Here is a 25371-nt window from a genome sequence, read left to right as displayed (position 1 = left end):
AGGCGTGCGTGCCGTGCGCACACACGTCATCAGTGTGGCGAGGGAGGACCCGCAGGAGAGGAGCGCGGGAACAGTGCGCGCCTCTCTCCAGTCAGGCCGGCACAGAGAGTCTACTCCTGGGACTGTCGGTTACGACCGCACCACAGCAGGGAACAGCGGAGTGCCAACAGGAACTGTGAGCGCCATTAGCAGCAACTATTGGGGTGCCATGGACTTGTAATTGCCCACAATAACTGAGATAAGTGAGGGGGAGGTTGTGTCAGCTTGTTAGGCTAGTTAACCCCTAATTGGCTATCTATAATTCTATCTGCTGTCACTGGCCCACTGATGGAGCACCCAAAAAATAAAAAACAAAGGTTAAGTAAAGGGAGTGGTAGTGGCAGTGGCCGACCCTTTCAAGAGACATGGAGCGAGATGTATGGCATTATAGAAAAAAATGGCAGATCATTTTGCGTTCTATGTACTGAAACGGTAGTAAGCAGAACGTGGAATATAAATAGACATTTTGAAACTAATCATTCCCAGCTCTTGGAAAAAAGTGAGGATGAAAGGAGGGAATACATTTCCAGGAAGCTACACCTTTATAAGATTATTATAAAATTATGTTTTTGTCGAAGTGACACACAACGCGAGTTATGCTCGATTTTTTGCCGATTTTTGACACACCACGCCAAAAAGGTTGCCCATCACTGGGCTAGTGCAAACATTTAGAGAAGGAGGCGGGAGAGGGGAGAGAAGTATGTACATGTATGGATTCAACCTAGGATTTGGATTATGATTGTCTTCAGAAAGTTTAGCCATCCCCTTGCAGTATTTCCAGATAAGCATCATATGCTTATTTAAATGTATCCATGGTTACCATTTACACTGAATAATCTTTTGTACCTGGCATAATTTATTAATATTTCCCTTCAAATTAGATACACGTCTTTCAGCTCTGACCAATCAACCATCCACCAGTGTTTCTGCAGTAAATTCTGATCTGATCTGAACAACAATTTTAGCTATTTAATGAATAGAACTCTCTACAATTTAATTTTGAATATAATAAATTCTGGTATTCTCAACTAATTCTATACATAAATACTGAAATTCCTGACCAAATACACTTATTTATAATTTAGACATTATTACATCGGACTTTAGGGCACAGTTTTACAGGTCTCTGCTGTACTTCGTTACAAATCCAATGAAGGTATTCATATTTTCATATCTTATGTTATTTAGGCCCTGGTATTAGTTAAATTAAATCTGAGAAAATGAGAAGATATTGGACATGAGATCTAGGTTTTCTGAATGTCCATGTATATCTGCAAGAGGAAGTATATCATCGATAAAATTACAAGGAAATAGCCTAGATAAGGTGTCACTAAACTGAGAGATTTGAATAAAATTAATAGCACTCTAAAAGTCATGAATTCATAAATGTGTGATTCAAAACTTATGTTTCTATATATTAATGCAAAAATAACATTCCAAGTCAAGCCAGAAAAGTAAGCAGAATAGAAATTTATTCCAAGTTTTCTTGGTGAGATATAGGGTATTGTCAATAAACCTAGCCATCATAGGAATGATAGAACATTTTGTAACACTTGAAATTCAAGCAAACTTTTACAGAAATCAGGTACAAAATACCCGTTAGGCACTTCAGGAGTATGAAAAATGTCTGAGTTAAATATTCTTCATAATGGAACACAGGCATTAAGGTAGACATGGATTGATTCAAAATACAGTAAAGGCATCATTCAATGAAAGGAACTTTATCATAACCTATAAAGAAAGAAAAACAATTTATTTCAGAAGCATTTTAATCCAAAAATCAAGCAATTATAAGATTCCAGAGGGAGGGACTGATATAAAACTTCAATATTCAAGATACTGCAACAGTTCAAATAAAATTTTATTTAATGTACGGTATCATTTGGGTCTTGAATACTAGTTTTTGTTTCAATACAATTGCTAGTCCTGCCAATAATGTGGCAATATATGAATATTAATTAACAGTCAGGTGCAAGCTGACTTTTTTAAAAAAGAAGCTGTCTAAAATGAAAACTGAACCTAGTTTTGACTAATAAGACTGAGACCCTAGTTAATCTTTTGTTGACACCCCCTTACTTCCAAGTCAAAGTTATTTGGCAAGAGCAAATTCACTATAACAAATATGACGAAGATCATTGCTTCATCATGTAAGGTTTCTCTTTGCAAAGCACGGTATGATCCCTGACTTTTATGAACTACTAAAATTTTAAATAGGAAATAAATCTACACCCCCAATCCTGAGTCATCACCCAAATTCATTCCATGTCTGATTTGAAAACACTAAAGCTTTGTCTCAAGAGGGAGGGGGAAGAATAATTAAAAGCATAACATCTCTCCTCAGCTTGTTTCCAACAGAGCAAATAATAGATATTTGGAAAAATCAGAGTTCTGGAAGTAAAAGGCAAAATAGCTATCTAAACTAAACTGGTTATAACAGGAACCAGATTCATGGTTTGGTATAATCCTTTCTGTAATCATATTTGTGGGGCAAACATCACTATTCCGCACCCAAAATCATTTCTGCTCAAATGATCAACAATATTACCCAGCTCCCAAATTCCCCATGAAGTACTCCCTAACTTCTAGACCTGAAAACCTTGCTCATATAACTCTGTAAGTATGTAGTAAAAATCTTCTACGGTATGTCAATATGAAGTTTAGAATTCAATTTACACAGATATTGCCAACAATCAAAAAGGACCCACACTATTAATAGTTTTCAGTAATGTAAAAGAAAATATCCATTATTTTTCATATGAAAAGTAATAATATTAGGGAAGAATCAAAGAAAAATTAAATATGAAAAACTAACCATTCCTAAATTCTCTAAGTGGAAATCTCTTTTATTGTGGCTATGAAACAGGTACAAAAAAGTTTTAGTTTAGTCCATGAGCTGCACATAAACATCAATCTTAGTTTATATTATACAGTAGCTATGTTCATATTGCACGTGACCCGACAAATGCGCGCAGGACAAAAGCGCGGCACGAAAACCGCAATGTCATCAACGCGCCCACAACAACGCGCCGACAGAAGCGCGATTTAAGTTAAGGTAAGGTTTAGGTTCAGGGTTAGGTTTAGAGTGCGCTTCTGTCGGCGCACTGTTGGCGCGCTTCTGCACTCATTCGTTGGCATGGTTTAGAACTTGCGGTTTTCTCGCGGTTTCGTTGGGCGCGCTTTGTTGGTGAACCCATATAGCACACTATGTTGGGGTAATCTGTCAACAGATCTAAAGAAAAACTGTTTTATCTGTTGACCAGAATACCAATTCCTCTAGTTAGTTCCATTAGTCCTCTCCTTGGCCTTCTATAATTAACCTTTTATCACTGGACTATTCTCCAACCTCTTTTAATCAGTGACCAATTCTATTCCAGTTTCCAAGTCTGATGAACTTCAATCAAAATCTAGGAGGAGCCTGAAAAGCTAAGTCTTTTCACTTACATAATAATGTTGTTAGGAAAAACAAGGTTTATGATTATTATTATTTTCAGCAAAGTGAGTTGGTTTCATCTTATGCAATAACTATCCTAACTCGGCAAGATTATTGCTTTGAGCTCCCAGTTTATGTTCTGTCATCTCAGATGTGCTGCATACTTACACAAAAGTAATCACAAAACTATATAATAATAATGATGGAACACGGAGAACAATATTCACTCCTTGAACTAAAAGAGATATATAAATATAGTGAAAACCAACAAGAACAAAATGGCATTTACCTAGCTCATATACTGCCATAGAAAAAGACGCAATGGTTAAGGCCACTGTTCCTTCAGATACAGGATTGTGTCACTTTTTAACTGTGGTCCAAAGAGTGGGTTCAATTGAGCCAGAATGGCAATCAGCCAGCTGCAAAATAAGAGCAGATTTATTAAAGAATTGGCTAAAAATTGGCAAGGCAGAAATATAATAAGTCTAGCATCTACACAAATACTAACAGAACTATAATTTCAAAAGAAAAGGACTATAATAGTCTTAGGATTTACTTAGAAGTCCAGGATATATTTCTTAGAAAATGTCCCTTTTCATTTCAAGGAATAGATTAATCCTATCAATTATCCTTTTGTTAATATTTTCTTAAAAGGGATAAAATGTTATATAACTAAAGATGTATCACATTCAACATCCCAACAACTTTCCCCTACCAAATTTTCAAGTTTTAGATTCTGAATTATGTTCTTGTAGCCAAATGTCTTCATCGCACATGCTTGGAAAAATTGCTGAAGTACAAGGAAAAGTACAAGGAAAAAGAAAAGTCTTCCCTGTTATGCTTCTGAAAATAGCCAGTAAGTGTATCAAGCAGCCACAGAATGCTGAGACAAAAAATAGAAAATAAGAACCTCAGAGGAATTTGAAAGGAATGCCACCGAGAAGGACACAGTTGGCAAGAGGACTCCAAACTGCAATATTTTGTTGCAGACCTCTTTAGTTTCTTCTACTGAAATATGGTTCTGTTTTAGCATCACAGCAGTTCCATGTATGACCTATTAATCAAATTATGTTATCTTGTATTCGTTTTCTAATGTAGGAAGTTATCACCCAGCCCTCTCCCAGAAAAATGAAATATCCTAGGAAATATTGAAAAGGCAGAATATTTATCTGGATGTGAAAAGTAAGAAACGTGTTTTAAAAAACAGAATAGCTGCCTGTAGCTTCCTGCCCATACCCACTTTGTCAATGGGCCATTAAGAAGACCAAGCTAGTCCACGTTACATAATAAAGGCTTCTCCACTTCAGCTCCAGGGGGATGGGATTAAAGCATGATAATATTGGCCCCAACTGACCACATGGCATCTGAGAACTCAACCAAACCTGGATTCAAAACACAGCCTAGAGAGTTGCCCCTGCATGGCCCCATGGGAGTCTGACAATCAATCAGAATACAAGCTCAAGATCAAAGGCCAGAGAGGGCATAAAACCAGGGACTCAGCATCTCAGTCCTGCCTTCTCTTTTCTCCACCAACACTGAAGCATATGATCACCTTTTCTGTTCAGGTCTCAAGCCATGTGGTCCTGTCCACCAATAAACTATCTTTCCAAGCAACCTCCATGTCTCTAGTGTCTTTTTCCCCACTTGGAGCCGAACCCAGAAGGACATTTCTTTCATCACTAAGTAAATGTATTCTGCCTTGAGAATGTATACATTTATTTTCCTTTATATAGAGACTTTATATGTAGATTTTTTTTTCTGAAAATGGAAATAATGAAGCAAGATTGGGATTGATTACAAAGATTTGTTTATGGAAAGAAGGAAACTATGATAAGTAATATGAGAGGCTGGAAATGGTAATCTATGACTGTTACACAGATGATTAGAATTCGCTTTTTAAGATATCTTTCCTTTATAGATTTCTTACTGAGAATGGGGAAAAAATGAAATGATTTTGGGATTGATTACAAAGGTTTGTTTATGGAAAGAAGGAAACTGATATGTAAATGAGAAGGGAGAGATGGTAATTACCATGTCTATAATTGCTACAAAAATGATCGGAATTTGCTTTTTAAAATATCTATCTTTTTTGTTATTCATTTTTTTCTTTTATCTTTCCCCTCTTTTTCCCAGTTTTTCTATGTTTCTGTAGTTTTGCAAGATCTTCTTTTAATATATATATTTTAAAAAGAGAGAGTCTGTATCTATCTGTATGCCACCTTACTACTGGTGATTTTTTTGCCTTGGATACAAAAAAAATAAGAGAAAAATTAATTATTTTTATCATATATCTTTTGCAAAGAAAAAACTCACATATTTTAATAACGTTATGCAAAATTGCTGTTAGGGACTTTTGAAATTACAGCAGTATATTACAATATACATGACCTTTCTTCTCAAAGCAGTGGTCACATTCACCAAACAGAAGTCATGGTTAAGACACAAACATTTTTCACAATGGAAAGCACAGAGGAAAATGCAATACATTTGTTTTTTAATCAGTCAATTTAACAATTCAGATTTGAAAATGGACTTTAAAATCTATTTTAAACTGTAGAGAATTATTGCTGAACTAATGTTCAGTATACAAAACAGGTTTGTGAACACAATGGTACATCTAACTGTTATTTCTAGAATGCTTTTGAAGGAGGAGAAACAGCAAAGCAGCTTTGTAATGGGAGCTGCTATAAATGCAGAGAGCTTTCGCAGTCATGGAAAATTCCACACAAACCTGGATGCTTGCACCAGAAAATAAAATACTGATCAGATGGGGGATAAAATAACAGCCACCATAGACAGATACAAAGATTAATTATTTTTAGATTTTGTTAATTAATTTCCCCTTCTAATGTTAAGTATATGTTAAACAACTAAACAAAAATGAGTCTAACCTTTAAAACAAAATATAGGATCTTAAGAGACATTAGCATTTTCCTTATTTTACTGCTAGACAGCAGGGACACCAGGATAGATAGCTACATTATAGATATCTTTACCTACATCAAATTGGTAGGACCTCTAGTAGCACAATGTTATATGTGGTCCTTTCTAGAAAAAAAACCCTCATGTTTTCTTTATCTTCTTACCATATAATGTGCAAGTACCACCGCAAATATTTACTTATGGCTGTCTAAGTCAGTATTTTGATCAATTTATATTTCAAAAAAATTGAGAGTGTCCTTCAGAAGTTGTTGATAAAGACAATGTTTTCTACAGGGTATGGTCTCTGCTCTTATCTATATTTATTTCCTATCAGGTGCTGTAGTGCAGCATCAAAAAGCTTGGAATGCACTCTATGGTCTATGTTTAGTTCATAAGCAAACACAAGGCTTTAGTTCCTAGCCATAATTAATTATAATTCTTCATTCCAACCAACTGTGGAATGTAATCTTTGAAACTAACAGAGATTCTATGACAAAAATGTAGGAAATGTTTTCCGAAAATTGATTATTTTGAAAATGCAAATGCATTCCTAGCAGCTTACAAAAACAAATGTGACTGCGGGTGGGAGACTGAATAAATGTAAACAGACTCTTTTTGTTGTACTGAATACCGGGACTAGTATTACTTAAGACTTTTGGAAAAGCATACTCACAAAAACACAAATATACTGCACAGTACATCTATTATCATGAATTCCCCAATAAAATACCATGACTAATACACAGCTTTCTATGTTATTCAGGGGCACGTTACCCAGTTTCCAAATTACCCTGGATTTCTCACAGCCCTTTTAGGCAAGAGTTAGTTTAATGACTGCAATAGCCTCTGCGTAGAACAAACAGGCAGAATACTGGCAAAACACATCCATGAATACCATATGTATTTCACAACATATGAACAGACTCAACCATAGTTGCAATTGGGAACCTGTGACCATCCTAGACCAAGCCAAGTCCAAAAACACTAGTTAATTTCTAGAAGCCCAGCACTCTGACAAATTACGGTAGCCATCAATAGCCACATGGGCATAAAGAATATCTATATACTGTGCAAAAGAGATAATCATTAAGCCACAAAAGGAACAAAAAACCCCAAACACCTTTCCATCAGCAATCAGCACCCAGATAAGCATAGATCAACTTCAGCATTGTCAGATCAACAATCTAGTAAACAATACTCCAATCAAGGAACTGTCGAAATGAGCCAAGAGTAAGCAGCCCAACCAAAGAAACTCTAAAACCATCCTACTAACACTGACAGGGGAGTCACTAGAATATAAACTGAGAGACAACCCCACTCTTTACTAGCACTGAAGATGTTACCTAGTTTGGGTAATGAAATGTCTGCAAGAAAACAAGCAAGCTCAGAGAGCACCAAGGACCCTTCAAGAGTTAGTTTAAATTCTTCTGAACATAGAAGATATTATAACTTGAAAAACAGATTTAGTCGCTGGACACAAGAAAAACTGATCCACGCTGCAAATAGAGCAATTCTAGACAATGTCAGTACTGTCGTTTGCAGCTTTCATGTGGGTTCACTTCAGTATATTCCAACAGTCTTTCATTGCCCAAGGCAGGGTATGAAAAAAAGAGGAAGAACTCCTTGTGCCAGTTATGTCATGTTAGGCTTTGTTTCCATGAACAATATAAAACAGTTTTAGCAGTTTCAAAAATATGTTGCTGGAATATTATATATAAACTAAAAGCAAGAATGTGTTACTAATATCTGAATTTTTTGTTTTAATGTAAAATGCAGGTCCTAAAGACAAACATCAGATGGAGATAAAGCTGATACCTTGATAGCAAGGTAACTACTTAACATTTCACTCATCATCTATTGAAATAATTAGTTATAGCTGGAACAATAGAAACCTCATTAGTACAGCAATAGTGACATTTGGAGCTGCTGTTTGAATATTGCATTTTTCATTGGAAGCACAAAAATTAGGATTATTAAGAAAAGTCATATATTAATTATGAACTATAGTCAGCATGTAGGAATAGGGGAAATCTACTACAACCATCTTCTAATGCTATCTGCTAAAACTGAATAACATAATGGAGAACTGGATAGAAAGTGAGCTTAACTATGTAGCTGGCAATCTGAAGCAGGAAGTGCAGTTAGAAAGACATAAAATTATTGCGTGACCATTATATTTCAACTCTTAAGCAGCTCTTCATCCTAAGCTTTATACTAAGACATTATTTTTACATGTTTTATTAACAACAGAATAACCAAAGAAGATTTAAATTGAGCATCTCATACCTTACTATCACTTGCTAGGGAGAACTTGTATTCACAGTTGTGCTGCAATTCTTCAATTCACACAACTTAAATAAACACATATAGACTGAGATGCTGTTTATGTGAGATGGTTAAGTGTAACATGGCTGTTTAGAAGTAGGAAAATTAAAAGAAAGGAACGTGATTTATAAACAGTCAGGGATGATGACTATCCTTTTATTCTCTGAAAGATAAAAATGCTAATTAAAAAGTTCTTGAAGGCATATTAGTAAGTTGTTATCAAGTGATAGAATTACATACAGGTGAAACTCGAAAAATTAGAATATTGCGCAAAAGTTCATTTATTTCAGTAATGAAACTTAAATGGTGAAACTAATATATGAGATAGACTAATTACATACAAAGCAAGATAATTCAAGCTGTGATTTGTCATAATGATAATGATTATGGCTTACAGCTCATGAAAACCCCAAATCCACAATCTCAGAAATTTAGAATAGTACATGCAATCAATAAAACAAGGATTGTACATTATTGGCCCTCTGAAAAGTATAAGCATGCATATGTACTCAGTACTTGGTTTGGGCCCCTTCTGCAGCAATTACTGCCTCAATGCGGCATGGCATGGAAGCTATCAGCCTGTGGCACTGCTGAGGTGTTATAGAAGACCAGTATGCTTCAATAGCAGCCTTCAGCTCTTCTGCATTGTTCGGTCTCATGTCTCTCATCTTTCTCTTGGCAATGTCCCATAGATTCTCTATGGGGTTCAGGTTAGGCGAGTTTGCTGGCCAATCAAGCACAGTAATCCCACAGTCATTGAACCAGGTTTTGGTGCTTTTGGCAGTGTGGGCAGGTACCAAGTCCTGCTGGAAAATGAAGTCAGCATCCCCATAAAGCTCGTTTGTGGAAGGAAGCATGAAATGCTCCAAAATCTCCTGGTAGACAGCTGCGTTGACCCTGGACTTAATGAAGCACAGTGGACCAACACCAGCAGATGACATGGCTCCCCAAATCAACACAGATTGTGGAAACTTCACACTGGACTTCAAGCATATTGCAGTGTGTGCCTTTCCATTCTTTCTCCATACTCCGGGTCCTTGGTTTCCAAATGAGATGCAAAAGTTTCTCATCAGAAAAGAGGACTTTGGACCACTGAGCAACAGACCAGGTCTGTTTTTCTTTAACCCAGGTAAGACACTTCTGACGTTGTTTGTTGTTCAGGAGTGGCTTGACAAGAGGAATACAACATTTGAAGCCCATGTCCAGGATCTGTTTGTGTGTGGTGGCTCGATGCACTAACTCCAGCCTCAATTCATTCCTTGTGAAAGTCCCCAACACTTTTAAATGGCCTTTTCCTGACAATCCTCTCCAGGCTGCGGTCATCCCTGCTGCTTGTGCGCCTTTTTCTTCCACACTTTTCCCTTCCTCATAACTTTCTATTAATGTGCTTTGATACTTTGGGAACATCCAACTTCTTTTGCAATTACCTTTTGAGGCCTCCCCTCCTTATGGAGGGTGTCAATGATGGTTTTCTGCACAACTGTCATGTCAGCAGTCTTTCCCATGATTGTGATTCCTACTGAACCAGACTGAGAGACCATTTAAAGGCTCAGGAACCCTTTGCAGGTGTTATGGCTTAATTAGCTGATTAGAGTGGAACACTTTGAGCCTAGAATATTGCATCTTTTCACAATATTCTAATTTTCTGAGATTGTGAATTTGGGGTTTTCATGAGCTGTAAGCCATAATCATCACAATTATGACAAATCACGGCTTGAACTATCTTGCTTTGTATGTAATGAGTCTATCTCATATATTAGTTTTACCTTTTAAGTTGCATTACTGAAATAAATGAGCTTTTGCACGATATTTTAATTTTTCGAGTTTCACCCATACAATAACTCCATAGTATTAAAAATTAGGTTTCCACTCACACAAATAGTTGTAATTCTGTTCTATACTGGAAGACAGTATTTGGCTTACTCTATGCTTGTTTTCCCAATGTGGTGGCTTCTAAATCTGGTGTCCAAGAATTTTGGGAGTTGTACTCCAAAACACATCTGAAAAATGTCAGGTTGGGTAAGCATGCTCACTATTGTGAATGAGCAATCATTACTTTGCACATATTTCAAGCCAGTGAAGTACTACAGCCTCCCCTGCTTTCATAAACTGTAGAAAAATTATATTTGTGTAAATGAGCTGTACCCATTATAAATATACCATATTAAATGATATTTGTTTAATAAAGATATCTCTACTTCAAATGTAACACCTGCTTTCCAAATTCAGCTTGACTCCAGTGCCTGCATGAGCAAATCTGGGTTGGTAGCAATGAATTATACAGCAGGCACTACTGCTTTCCTTTGAGAAAAAAGTTGGTCTCCCCAAGCTAGCTAAGCTGTGCCTTTTATCTTGGTTGCACAACTTCTATTTCTAAAATTATAAAGTAGAAAATTAATGTATAGAACACACTGATTAAATGGAAAAAAGCAGGTGATGTGGTAGAAAAAAAAAGAGCTTTAATCTGAAAAACCTCAACATGTTTTCCATCAATGTAACTTCTTTTTTTTACTATTAAAGTCTTATTTGTTATTTGTCATTAATAGTTGCTTATACTTGTTTCAAATATTTGTTGTGGTTTGCTGCCTAGAGTCTCATTTGTGGGATGAGCAGCATTTGCTAAATAAACATTTGCTAAATAAATACAATAAATAAATTACTACCTTGGGCAAGTAACTCATGCTGCAGAATCACTATATGATATGGTATTGTTTTGTAGATCTTGAAATTACCACAATTACCACATACTGAAAAATTCTGCTCAAAGCACTGAGTTGTTTTAGGCGAAAGGTCCATACATAGTTAAATATAGAAGGTTCCATTCATAGCATTTTGAAGTTTTATTTTAAATAAATACAAACAAATTGTTGCCTGCCAATATCAGTAATAGTATCAGTTGGCTATATCAATAGTCTGAGTCACCATAGATGGCTGCAGAGGGTGGTTAACTAACAAAAATGCCTTGTGATAATACAACACACACACACACACTGTGATATATGTACTTGCATGCAATACTCAAATCAAAGTATTGTGTTGTGTTGTGTCATGATGCATGTTTTATCATTTCACTATCACAGTAGTTTAAAGCAGATGCTTAGGCTCAGTATAATATAAAGGCAGCTTTTTGCATTCGAGGGCCTATTTGGTTTACCACTTACTACAGTCAAGTTCAAATAACAGACCTGTCTCCAGATGTTTTTGATGGGTAACTGAATACTCTCACTGACATATTGGACACTGCCATTTTTACAGATATGGTAAGTACAATTTTTGGGGAATTAAATGGAGGTGGGTGGATGGTCATTTCCCCCTCATGCATACTGGATTCTATCAGATCAGGAACGCAACAGCCCCTTCCTTCCAGTCTATTGCAAAGGATAAGCCACTGAGTAAATTCACTTGCAAGCAAAAAGAGAGGCTGACAATCACAAAGATCTCATACTCACTAGCTTAACTAGTAAGTGCTAAAGGGAAGAGGGGAAATACCCTATGTTAGCTTTGGTGTTTCTACCAAGATAAGTGGGTGTAAACTATGCTGAATTCACACATATCTTCTGAAACGTACATTTCCAATCATGTTTCCAAGTTTATTAAATTATTACCAACACAATCTCTCAACACTGTATTGGCTGTATACAAAATATTTAAATATTATCTGATAGATTGGTAGCCAAGAATTTAGGATATTATAATTTCCTTCTTTTGCTAATAGGCTTGCCTAAAAGAAAATAAATCTATAAAAATGGCTAATATTACTATAGATGTATGGTGTGTGTGTGTGTGTGTGTGTGTGTGTGTGTGTGTGTATGTAGATTGGTAGGTAGGTAGATCTGGAAATCTCCTGAGTACTTCAAAAATGGTGGCCGATGATCCTTCATATGTTAATCTACAATTGTTAAGAGCGAATGATAAGGAATACAGGGACTTTCTTTCAATGCAACATTAAAACAGAAATCATGATGCCGAGTATTTTTAAAAGTCATTGGGGTCATAGCTTCATATTTATGAGTCTTCGGGTTTGTTGAACCATAAATAAGTACAACATGTGTATAAAAAACAAGTTATGTAGGACTTCTATCTCCTAGGCTACGTCAAGCTACAGCAAGTTAAATCTCGTTGAGGAATAAACAACATGACTCACAGTTTATAAAGGCAAGATGAAGGCCAATGCTTAGAAAAACGTGCTATACACAATAATATTTCAGGTTATTTGCTTGTTTTTACTCTTTTCATTATCACAGTATTTAGGAATATCACTTCTGCAACTATTCAGAGAATTTAAAGAATAGCAGAAGATATAGGTTATTAAAATGCAGAGATTGTTGCAAAGTATTTAACACCATAGAACAAAAAAGCACTTAGCCTTCATTCCTACTACATAATCTAGATATAGAATCCTACTAAAATAGTTACATTTAACAAATAAAAATAAGTAGAAATAATACTAAAGTAGGTAATATTAAATAATGAACAAGTTGTATTAATAAGTATATATTTGCCACCAATGTTATGCTGTCTTTTTTATGACTAAAACAATGAGTGACAAAAAATACATGTCTGAACATGTACAGATCAATACTTAATATCATATACACATTTTCTTGCATTATCCACTATGATGCAAGTCTTCCCATTCCACAATCAAAACACTAAACTCAAAATATGGTATGTTGTAGTTAAAGCATAGATTTTACCACATATAGAATAAAACATTAATACTTACAATAGGTAGCAGCACACAGCAGTAATCACCAGCATTGTATTAATAACACTGCGGAAAGAAGAAAGATGGCTTATAAAATAGAAGTCGTATTTACAAACTGGTATTAAAAAAAAGGGAAAAAGATATTTCTCTAATCTTATTACACACAAGTGAGAGATACTGATATAATCATTAAATAATTTTCCAAAGTGTTCCTAAATGTTAAAATATGTAGGGTAGTGTAGATTACATTAGGTTATTGCAGGATAAATCAATACAATAATCATAGCTCAGAGTAAACAAGGTGTCAGGCCTGCATTTATATTCCTTTTAGAATTTTGGCCTGCCACACTTTCTCTTATTTCATTATGCTGTTTCTTTAAGTATAGTCAATGGGAGGGGAGATAAGAAGGAGTAGAATTGTGGAATGTATTGTTTTCATTCTTTGCTAGAAGTCAAGGTCATCCTTTGTCTCTGCACTTTCACACCTGACTGGAAGAAGCTGGGCATGGATGCCAGCATGGAAGAAGAAGATTGGACCATGTGATGGATTGTGGGCGTGGGGACAAGATCATGAACTTTTAACTGGGTGGAATTCCAATGTCATTTCCAGTATTGGGATTAACACAGATGTGCCTAAGATGTTTGCTTTATTAAATTGGAACCAAAAGGATTGTTTTGTCTTGGACTCTGACACAAGGCCATGTTTATGGTAAATTTACAGTAAGTGAATTGTTAGGATTCAGCCAACTTCTATGAAATGTACAATGAAAGTTTGAAAAGCTTTTCTTTCCAAACTCTCTCATTCAAATCATTGAGAAAGAATGGGAAACCTGTTCCAACAATAGTTTTCATTCTGCTGTCAGGAACTTTTAGATCCACAACTCAATCTTTCAACCATTACCATGTTTTCAAAGAATGAAATGCCACCATTCCAAATTTGGGGTTTATTTCTCTTCTGCCTCTACTCATTCTCATTAAAAAAAAAAAAAACCTACCTTGCATATATGCCTACTTGCCATGAGAAGCCAAAGGCATCCATAGCCTATGGCTGATAAATTCTCAGCAACTATAGCAGGTATATTTATCAGTTAGCTGCCTAACCTTCCCAACTAGAGCAAAATAAGTTATCCAAAATAATAAAATGATGTCCATTCATATAAGCCAAATAATTTATACATTTTTAAAACATGAAATCTTGAGACATTATCATATATAATCCAGTGATTATAGATGTCTTTGAGTCACCATTGATTCCTGACAACTGTCTGGATAAGTCCTTGCAGTTTTATAATATTTCAGAAGTGCTTTGTCATTGTCTGAGAGTGTCTAGCCCAAAATCACGCAGCTGGTTTTGTAATTAAGGCGAGACTAACTTATGGTCTCCCAGTTTTATCCATTGCACCAAACTGGACTTGGCTGTTGTTCCAGTAGTTTTACTAAATCAGATTTTTTTAAACAAAAAAATCAATATTCCAATTACAATAAAAAGGACTGCTTGCAAAGCCTTATGAATAAGACTTCGTTTAGAATAGAGGGCATCAAAATATGTCCTGAGAATCATCATTCATTTAGTCATTCTTTTCCAAGACTGATCAAGCTTATGCAAATATTATTCAACATCTGGCACTTGGAGATAAAAATATTTTTCTAAATAGAAGACATTGCAAAGTCAGTATTTTCATTATAGGCCAGCAATTATTTATGCAATTTTAATGGAAAGCTATTCTTGCCACAGAGATCAGAACCAAGCTAATTATCTCCTTGCTATTTGTGGGTTTTATAAAGGATTAAGTACCCTATATGAAAGGCGCCGTGGCAATGGTAAGAACGTTTCCAGAAAAAGTTTCAGTTCAAATTATACTTCTTACGAGGGAATAAAAATGATTTTTTTTGCTGATTTCCATAAGTAAAAGACCAGGGAACCACTAGTATGGCTAGGTATGCTTGCCTTCCTTTAAAAAAAAATATTCATCTTAATATTTCTGCCAAGCATCTAAACCAGTGATGGCTAACCTTTTTTGGCTCGTGTGCCAAAAGCGGTGGGAGTGCAAGGGGGTTGTGCGTGGGCATGCCATACCCATAATGCTATGTGTGTGACCCCAAAGCGCATGTGCACGTGCTCTCCCCCCTGCTTTTGGTGCACTTTTTTCGGCCTCCCCAGGCTCCAGAGGCTTTCTAGGAGCCTGGGGAGGGCGAAAACAGCCTTCCCCCACACCTCCGGAGCTTCAGGAGCTTTGCTGAAGCCTCCGGAGGGCATTGTTCAAAAGAAGGCCGAAGTCAGCTGGTGCGCTGGAGCTGACAGGGCAATGCCTCGTGTGCCCTAACAAATGGTTCCATAGGTTCACCATCATGGATCTAAACAATCATTCTCACATTGAATTAGGTTACAGTTAGAACAGATGACAGTTGATTCAGCTACAGAATTCAAAATCTATTCAAGACAAAAAGAAAATACTGTACACTGAACTAATTATTTTAATCTGTTAACTATGATTATTGTTTTCTAATGAATTTTATAAAGGCCAGGGCATTGATAGAAAAGTAGTTACAGCCATTTTGGAAGCTTATATATTTTCTGTGCCAAAAAGGGAATCCTATAAAGAATGGTTTCTGGAATTGGATATGTCTAGTTTAATGAAAGAAAGAACTAGGGATGACATGATAGCAGTGTTCCGATATCTCAGGGGTTGGCACAAAGAAGAGGGAGTCAACCTATTCTCCAAAGTACCTGAAGGCAGGAAAAGATGCAATGGATGGAAACTAACCAAGAAAGAAGCAACCTAGAACTAAGGAGAAATTTCCTGACAGTTAAATCAATTAATCAGTGGAATGACTTGTCTCCAGAAGTTGTGAATGCTCCAACACTGGAATTTTTAAAGAAGAAATTGGATAACTATTTGTCTGAAATGGTATATGATTTCCTGCCTGAGTAGGAGATTGGACTAGAAGACCTCCAAGATCCCAACTTTGTTATTCTGTTATACTTTGGATTATTTTCTTAAATTCATTGTGTTATCTATTATTAATAAAATATAGTCACACATTGAACTGATATGTTTATTAAAAGTGACCAGTCACAATCTATATGGTAGTCATGTGGCAATTTAGCATAAAAAGACTCCTGTTCTACAAATTCAAGGAAATAAAACCCACTTAAGAACAATGTAACTAAATCCAATGCAACACATGAAGTGCAAGACTTTATGACACAGACCAGCTAAGTAAGATATTCCTTGGAGAAGGCATATCAGGATATTTACTCATCCCTTCCTCAAACATCAATTGGAGAAGTAGATTGAGTGGCCTTCAGGAACTGCAACTGTGTTAAGAAGTATACAACTCTATATTGGTTCATCTACATACATTTCTCAAAAGCTCCAAGTAATTTTGGACCAGAATACCTCAGAACCTGTTTCTTCTTTGAAAACTGCCAAGGAGCTCTTGCTCCAAATGTTATCTTCTTTTTAAGTCTACCTGTAGAAGAAATAGTGGGGTCTTCTTATCCAAAGCTGCCTAATTTTGAACCTTCCTTTCTCAGAAGCCTGCCTTCTAGTGGCAAAAAATAGCTTCCTAATTTGCACATTAATTTTATTTTGCTCTACTGCAAATGGTGCTCTTTTTTCTGCTTTAATTGTAGGGAGCAGCAATCTCTTACCTTCAAGATCCTTTGAACTACAACCTCTCCTGATAGTACTACTACTACTACTACTAACAACATCAATCATCATCAACCACCTCCTGGGCAAGGAATATGAGAATTGGAGTTTAAATCATCTAGGCACCACTCAGTTTTCCTTTGTTGTTGTTGTTGTTCCATTCCTTCCATCTACCTCCACTTAGCAATTAAAAAAAAAAGCGCTTTGTAGATTTAAAATAAATGAAAAGCGATAATCACGTTTTGACTTAATGCTGTCAAAGGAAAAGGAAGAATTCAGAATGATGATAAAGGGGAAGTTACCTAAAATGCATTCATATTCAAGCATTAGCCTTACAGAAGTAGGCTATAGAAATGACAGAACTAACCGGAGCATTTGTCTCATGCCCCTTGGAGTAAGAACAGGAATTTAAAATTAAAGAGCAGCCTGAAAAAATAATAAACCATCCACAAGACGCTGACGGTCTTGTGATGGTTTATTATTTGCCCCTTTCTCTGCCCCCTTCAGCCAGCCTGGCAGAAGCCCATGTTCCGAGGAAGGGCCTCGTCACGTACAGGATTCCTTCCCCCACCCCTAAGTCCAAGTGGTCCGCCGAAAGAGCGGGGTACCCTTGGGGTGGTGGTGGTGGTGTTATGATTAAGAGGCAACCCACAAACACCCACCCGGGACCTGCTGACAAGATTGGGGGAAAACGGCGAGAGGGGGAGGGGAGAGCGAAGGAAAGGGAGCTGCGTTGCGGTGGTTCTCCAAGCAAGAGGAAGCCCCGGTCGTTTCCCCCCCCCCCCAGACGGCACCGGACAAGCGTTCTCCGGGCAGGCAAACCAGGCCAAAGCGGGGGGAAGGGAAGCCAGGGTCTTCTCCGCCTCGCCCTCCTTCTCCGCGGCGCGCCCTGACGTCCTCCTTTTCCCCCCGGCCACTTACCCCCGGTTAGGGCCCTTGGGGACCAACCACGGCAAAACTCCGCCGATCACCCCCCAGAAAACGCTCATGACGATGATGGGCACCAGTAGGCCGCCGTACGCCATCGCTGCCTCCTTTCACCGACTCCGGCTCTAAAACCAACGCTACGGCCGATCGACACCCCGTTTTCGATAGCCACGCCTGCCTTGGCTTCCTGGCCAATCGGAGGTGCCGTAGGACGGGCCTGCGGAAGGAGTCTCTTCGCTCCTCCTTGGTGGGGGCTGAGGGTCTTTCTGGTTGGGAGCGCGGCTTTTCTAGTAGTCTACAAATATTGTTTGTTGCGTAGTGACCTTCCTAGGCCAAACGCAGGACGGTCCTTCCTTCAACTGCTCCGGCGGCTTGCAACTCGCCACCTAGCTTTATGGTTCCTCTTACTCTCACAGCCCCCCTCCCGGTGATCATGGCTGTATCGTTTGTGGCTCTGTCATCTTAACGTTTGACACATTTCACCGCGAAATACTCTTACAAATTAAGATTTCTTTCCCTCCCTCACATCAGAGTTGAAAAGCTGCTTTCGCTTTAAAGAGTATTTCCCACCTTCCTTTCCCGCTTAAGACAGGAACTGCAGCAAAATGGGCAGAAAAGGAAACTGGGAAATGAAGTTCACCTGAGCATCTGAGTGGTGGTGATTAGTAATGCATTTCACAGTAATATCCACAGATCTACAAATCTAAGGTAGTAGGACAGATGAAGGATGGGCAATGCTGAACAGAGGGGAGATGTTTCAAATTCAACTGTTAAAGCAGAACATCTGGATACAAGAGACTTTGGCCCTTAACCAACAAGGAATGCAGGTTTCTATTCAGCTTGTAACTAGGATTTTGCCAATGAAAATAACCAGTTAGTCACTATTATGTTCTCTGCTCACATATTATAAAGAATGCTGTAGATTTCTCCTTGTAGAAACACTGTATCCGTACTAGATTTTCAATATTGTTAATTATTTATTTATGAACTAAGGATGTTAGCATAGTAGCTCTTAATTTCTTAGCTTAATTTAAATGATTTGAAAAATAACCATGGAAGTTAATGTCTAATAACATAGTTTTCACTTTCAAGCATGAATTCCCTCCTACAAATTTTCTGCATCCATGTATTATCTTTTCGTAAAAGGAAAAACTTTTTCTCCCTAATTTGCAATATTTTTTTGTTATTATGCTAAAGTTATAAAAGCTATAAATAAGAACACTGATACAATACAATTTACTGGAATTTTAATGGATCTGACAAAAAAGTCCATTTTATTCTTGCATCTTCTCAATTGTTTCTTCCTTGTATTTTCCTTTCTCTTTTCCAACCTGGCGAGATTTCGCTTTGCGTTCCAAAATCTTTTTACGATCCTTGTCCAGCTTTAATCTTGTGATCACCACCTATAGAATCAAAGCAAATAATGTATATTTTCCTTACATATTTCAAGTATGAATGATTCACTACATAAATTATTTATAGAATAAATAACTAGTTCATATTTATAGATTTGTTGCTCATTTTTTAAAATGTTGCATTAGCTTGTCTTGGAGGTAGTTTGTGCCCCTTCCCCCATCTTAACGACCCTAACTGGCACCAGAATTGCCACTGTTAACCAAAGCAGTTGTTAGGTAAAACATCACTGAACTGCTTAGCAATAGCAGTTCTGGTTACCCCAATTGCAGTCATTAGGCAAAGACTTCTCTTCCATCTTGCTGTTCCCTCAACTTCCCCCATCCTCTGCCCTTTTGGCCACCCTGCACTCTACTGCCTATGCTGACTTTTATTGTCTTCTTTCTCCTACTGAGGTGGCACGGTAGGTATTAGGTGGTGTATTTTGTTAAGGAACTTGATAGTCTTTTGTGATATCTGCCTTTCTCCCCTTTTGATTGTCCTGCCTTTTGCTATCATGCCACCCATACCAATCTATACCATCTTCTCTCAATGCCAAGATAGCACATCTGGCCAAGCTTTTAAGAAGTGAAAATAATGCACTTGATGGACAGCTAAATTAAGTCAAATGCAGAAGTGAATAATTATTTAGTCAAGGAACAATGAAAATAATGAATTCAAACAAAGTCGCATAAAAGACACAAACACAATATTCCCTTTGGAGAATCTTATGCGTGTTATAGTCTGGAACTACGGTAACAAATTTTTCAATTATTAATTTCTAGAGGAATATAGGAAATGATTATTTTCAACCTCTGAGGTCCATATAAGAGATTTATTCCAAATCTTTGTTATAAAGTATGATTCCAAGAATGTAAAAAAAAAAAGCAGACTTACACATACCACGTAAACTGACAATCACTTAAACAAGTCATAATTGGTAACATTTTTAGAATATAGCAATTCTTAAAATGTTAGGCTTGCACAGTTCCTGAAATACTGCAGTAAGAAATTTACGATTTACTCTTGTTATTTTATCATAAAACATCAAAAATAATATTCTTTGGAAGCCTATTGTTACTCTCTCACAGTTATTTGAATCATATATTCAGTTTCCTATCATGGGATTCAAATCAGATGGCATTGTTTTATAGAGATCCAGAAAAATTTAGGAATTACAATGATTTGCTTAAAAATGTGTCAGTGCATTGGTGGCACTATAATTTCTATAAACAGAAATAAATTAACAAAAAATGTATTCTTGCTGCCTTTTCTCATCCACACAAGCATTATGTAGACAGAACATATTAGTCAGTTTCTTCTTGTAGTAGAAATTATGTTTGAATTCAGTCTCATCTATTCTTACTAACTACATTTTCTAGGAATAATACTTGCTAATAAAGTAAGTCAACAAAACACATCAGCACGTCATTCAAAACACATTCAACATAAAGAGAAAGCTGAAGAGATAAAATGTAACCACCACTACCCTTTGGAGGAAATCTCAAGTTTCTGGTGACTTCACAGGCATGTCTTGTCAGTAGTACAGGACTGATTTTGTCACTGCCTTATTTTGGAATGTTTTTTTTTAACTTCTAGGTCTAACACTTCTGGGCTTTCCTCATGGTCCACAATCCAAGCACTACCCAGGACTTACTTGAGGACAAGTTTAATTTCAGAACTTAGTATGTACAGTCATAAATCCCAAGTAGAATAACTGTTTGACTAAGAAAATAGTTTCAGAAAAATTAACTTTTTTCTACACCACCTTTGTGAAAGATGGATACCCTAATGCCCACGCATGAACTTCAAAAATTCAGAATTGCTAGGCAGCAAACCCTTGATGGAAATAGAGGGGAAGACTAATTTATCCTGTATCATGGTTTATTAAGCCTTTGTACAACTATTTCAATGTATTTTTGAAATTAGTAATAATTAACATTATATAATTATAAAATATATGTGTAAATAATCATCTGATTAAACTCACCTTACTAGGATGAATGCCCACATGAACAGTTGTGCCATTAGCTTTCTCTCGCTGTACACGCTCAATGTAAATAACATACTTCTTTCTATATACCTGGACTACCTTGCCAATCTGCTGTCCTTTATAATGGCCCCGAACAACCTAGAAATAAAGATATCTGTTATTCTTTAATAAATTACATTTTAATATATTACTTAAAATATTAATAATTTTAATAGCAGGAAGTGCAAGAATGATTTATAAATGATTCTAGCATTCTAACATGATTTCATACACTAATAATATAGTAACCACACTAGTTGCAGTAAAGCCTTGCAGACAATACTGTAGGCAATACCGTATGCTTTAGATCACGGGTGTCAAACTCATGGTGTCATGTTGCTGTCACTTGACTTTTTCCCCCTTCACGGAGCCGGGGGTGGGCATGGCCTGTATGTGATCTATGTAGCCTGCGGGCTGCCAGTTTGACACCCCTGCTTTAGATGGAACAAATGTTATCACCTGTTTACTATACCTTAAAACAACTGTGACTGAGAGAGATTGTGAAAGCTGGGAATGGAGTGGAAGAAAGAGCAGGTATAAACAATAAAGATACAAGGGTTGAGTCCATTGGCAATCTTAACATAAATAGCAAGTTAACCCCAAGCAACAAAAAACCTGGGAAGGTAGGTTTTTAACTCAGACTCTGCTATAATGAGCTCACTATAAATGAATGTATAATGCTTTCTCCGCTGCTGTACCTGTCCTACGTAACATTCAGATAGCCCAAATCACCTTAGCCTTCCAGAAGGCTGTTAAAACTTGTGTCTTCCACAAGTAGTATGGCAGCTCAATTTATGTGAGTTATGGACTTGTTATGTAGTGCTTAGGTTATTTTTCCCCTTGTATTGTACTATTTGAATTGCTTATGGATTTCACCATTATTCATAGAAGAAATGGAGAGTTTTACATACTTGAACTTCATCATCCTTTCGGATGGGCATAGAGCGAACATTGTATTTCTGCCTCAATTCTTTGGACAGGGGTGAAGACATGATCTTCCTCCGAATGTGAGATGGAGCATTGAAGTGCCGTTTGCGATTCTTGCTGCGATCCGAAGTCACAAATGGATTGAACTTCATTTTGACTGGAGAAAACACACATCAAGAAATTAAGCATTCACTAAGAAATATATTAAGATTGCAACTGTCAGTTTGCTTCCAGGTGCAATTCAAGGTGCTGGTTATCACTATTAAAGACCTTCATGGTTTAGGACCATCTTCTCCCAGTTGTTTCTTCCAATCCAATTTGGTCCAGCAGGCTGGACATGTTACAGGCCATACTACCAAAGTCAGCTGGAATGTCAGCTGGAGTGAATCAGAACAAGTGCCTTCTTGCCCTATGAACATTTTCCCTTCAGAAATTAAGATGACTCCAATCATTTTGGCCTTTCATATACCCACAAACACTTGGTCGTGTGCCTAGGCCACAAGTGTGTTAAAGGTCTGTTTCTTGGCTGTATTAACATCCATGCCAATAGTTCTAATTGGTGACCATATATATTTACTTTCTTTTGTTACAACAGATTTTGTTTCTATATTTTAGGATGTATGCAGTCCAGAGTCACTTGTTGAGATGGAAGGCTATAAAAATCAGGTAAATAAACAAATGGTAAGCCCAACTGGACTTGGGCAGATATAATTGTAGTATTTTTAAGACAAGAGTATATTATTGTCAGAATATGTAGGTAACATCACCTGTATCTATGGGAACTTGAAGCTACTTTTGCATCTTGGATGTAAGTGTGGGGACATGACAACTGAATGCCAGTTTATAAAACATACACAAACTATTTCTTTCCTGCTCTAACCATGTCCTACAATATGCTCTCTATATAGGTCTGAGGTTTATGAATCTTCAGTGTAGTATTTCTAATTATCAACATAACCAGCAAAATCATGAAATACCTTATTGTCTTTGGTAAATATTATTCTACCTACAATAATTAGCTTTCTTATGTATATTTGCCATTATGTCTCTTAAAAGTAAAAAGCTCAGATGGTGACCTGAAAACAACAATGTAACTTACAAAAAATCCTAAACAGAAGTATTCCTCGGTTCCATTATGTTCACAATACCTTACTTCTTTGCAACTTTATGTAAGATGTTAAACACTGAAATATTGCAGGAGTCTTAACGATCCTCAAATAAATAATGTTAAACACTTTCATTGGAGCGACTAAGCAGACAAATTTTGAAAGGAGCTCATTTCCCCAGTATCAACCCAGGGGGAGGGGGGGCATAAGTATCGAAATGAAAAACAGCAAGGCACCTTAGAACGATTTGAAGCTACTGTTCTAAGCTCTCGTCTTGCTGAGGCTAAACAACAAAGTCTACACTGAATAGAACAGAATAAAACTTTGTCACCTTAAATGCATACTAATCAGCATACATTAAAATGATATTTCGTTGCATTCAGCTCTCAAAATATAACTATTATGCATATACCACCTACACATACACACACACACGACACAAGAAACACCAGTGTCTAGTTCGAATGTATACATATACACGGCGAAAATGTGCACTGTCATTCAAATAAGACCCTAGCAGCAGATTGAAGACAACATGCCCTAGCAACCTCTACCAGGGGACAGATTTTACCGGATCCATCAGGCTCCCAGGCTCCCAAAGGAGCGAAAGATCGGCGGACAGAAGGGCCGCCGCAGAAACGATGTTCTGAAGTTTCTACTGCTTAAAATACAGGAGCGGCAACAAAAGACTATCCGTTTTGTGCATTTCCCCACAAATCACAACAGATAATCTACCGCCAACGAACGGATGACAACGGATTACCAAAACCCACCCCTCCATTTAATCTTTACCTCCAGCTCGATAGGCTATGGCCGCCCGGAAAGAGCTTGCTCCTACTTCCGCCGGTTCTAGTGAGGTCTCCTCGTGGTCTCGCGAGAATTGCTTCACCTCTGAGAATGTTTTGAGTGGAAAGATGTGTGGGTCGGCGCCACCTGGCGTCCAATGAGCTGTAATAGCAGGTGGTGCTAAGCGTCTCAATTCCTATATTGTCAATGCAACCCCTCCCTCCCGTTCTCTATTCAGACTCATATCCCTTTCACCCGTTCGTACTTTCTCTTTCCATTCGCAAAATCCGCATCCTATTTATCAGTTCATTCAACTTTCACTCATTCCATTCCTCCGTCGCCCATTTCTTGCGACTGTCCCTTACGTTCAGCGTCCTCCTTATTTAGGACTCAGGAAAAGTTCTTATTGGAAGGTGTACGAGCGCGGTGGCGGCTGTGCGGTTGGTGACGAAATGGAAAAGGCCGCAAAAGGTAAAGAAACAGCAATGTTTCTCTTTCACAAATATGAACGATCCCTCTCAAATTGCGAGGCATTTTTAAGAGATTGAGTTTCAATTGGATCGTATTCACTAGGCGCAATTTCCAGTTTGGGAGAGAGAAAAGTTTGAGCTGGATCCAAGGAGCCAAGCGTGGATACAAATAATGTATGATTAGTAAAGGTAAAGGTTCCCCTCGCACATATGTGCTAGTCGTTCCTGACTCTAGGCGGCAGTGCTCATCTCCGTTCCAAAGCGGAAGAGCCAGCGCTGTCCAAAGACGTCTTCGTGGTCATGTGGCCGGCATGAAAAACGCCAAAGGCGCACAAAAAGTTGTTACCTTCCCACCAAAGGTGGTTCCTATTTTTCAACTTGTATTTTTTTTTAAATTATTTTTATTTTTTGTTACACAGACAACAATGGGAAAGGGAGAGGATGGAAAAAAAAGAGGGGGGGAGGGGAAACCCATCTTCACATACAATATGTCGTTTAATCACAGGTGCATCCCTACTAAGTTTATACATCCCGTATCTCTCTATTGTATATTTAATAAGCACCACAATAAGCTAGGGTTTAAAAAACAAAAAACAACAAAATAAAACAAGGGAGAGAAAAAAAAAAGGGTGGGGGGAGGGGGGGAGGCCA

The 25371-nt window shown here is 37.3% G+C and overlaps 2 protein-coding genes across 2 annotated transcripts; both read right to left on the bottom strand.

Moving 5' to 3' along the window:
- Positions 1 to 1493: 1493 nt before the first annotated feature.
- ATP6V0E1 (ATPase H+ transporting V0 subunit e1) lies at positions 1494 to 18322 on the bottom strand. Its single transcript, XM_032211206.1, has 4 exons — positions 18002 to 18322; positions 13443 to 13490; positions 3759 to 3888; positions 1494 to 1770 (listed from the first exon to the last, which is right to left on the bottom strand). The coding sequence occupies exons 1-3, from the start codon at positions 18103 to 18105 to the stop codon at positions 3795 to 3797; spliced, it is 246 nt and encodes an 81-aa protein (XP_032067097.1). The 5' UTR covers positions 18106 to 18322; the 3' UTR covers positions 1494 to 1770; positions 3759 to 3794.
- Positions 18323 to 19237: 915 nt separating this feature from the next.
- Positions 19238 to 24349, bottom strand: RPL26L1 (ribosomal protein L26 like 1). The gene is made up of 4 exons (XM_032210294.1): positions 24257 to 24349; positions 22343 to 22515; positions 21390 to 21530; positions 19238 to 19410 (listed from the first exon to the last, which is right to left on the bottom strand). The coding sequence occupies exons 2-4, from the start codon at positions 22508 to 22510 to the stop codon at positions 19282 to 19284; spliced, it is 438 nt and encodes a 145-aa protein (XP_032066185.1). The 5' UTR covers positions 22511 to 22515; positions 24257 to 24349; the 3' UTR covers positions 19238 to 19281.
- Between the last annotated feature and the right edge of the window lie 1022 nt (positions 24350 to 25371).

The sequence above is a fragment of the Thamnophis elegans genome, chromosome 2, assembly GCF_009769535.1.
Source record: "Thamnophis elegans isolate rThaEle1 chromosome 2, rThaEle1.pri, whole genome shotgun sequence".
Taxonomy (NCBI): Eukaryota; Metazoa; Chordata; class Lepidosauria; order Squamata; family Colubridae; genus Thamnophis; species Thamnophis elegans.
The sequence above is the reverse complement of the archived record's forward strand: the minus strand, read 5'-3'. Positions and strand labels throughout refer to the sequence as shown.

Bases quoted from the DNA above. Each gene is read 5' to 3' on its own strand.
- RPL26L1 (XM_032210294.1), bottom strand. From the start codon at position 22,510: ATGAAGTTCAATCCATTTGTGACTTCGGATCGCAGCAAGAATCGCAAA. The intron at 21,531-22,342 runs GTATGTAAAACT...CTTTATTTCTAG, and splicing joins GAAAGGATGATGAAGTTCAA to GTTGTTCGGGGCCATTATAA. The intron at 19,411-21,389 runs GTGAGTTTAATC...TTGATTCTATAG, and splicing joins TGGGCATTCATCCTAGTAAG to GTGGTGATCACAAGATTAAA.
- ATP6V0E1 (XM_032211206.1), bottom strand. From the start codon at position 18,105: ATGGCGTACGGCGGCCTACTGGTGCCCATCATCGTCATGAGCGTTTTC. The intron at 13,491-18,001 runs GTAAGTGGCCGG...TTCTTTCCGCAG, and splicing joins CCCAAGGGCCCTAACCGGGG to TGTTATTAATACAATGCTGG. The intron at 3,889-13,442 runs GTAAGTATTAAT...CTTATTTTGCAG, and splicing joins GCTGTGTGCTGCTACCTATT to CTGGCTGATTGCCATTCTGG.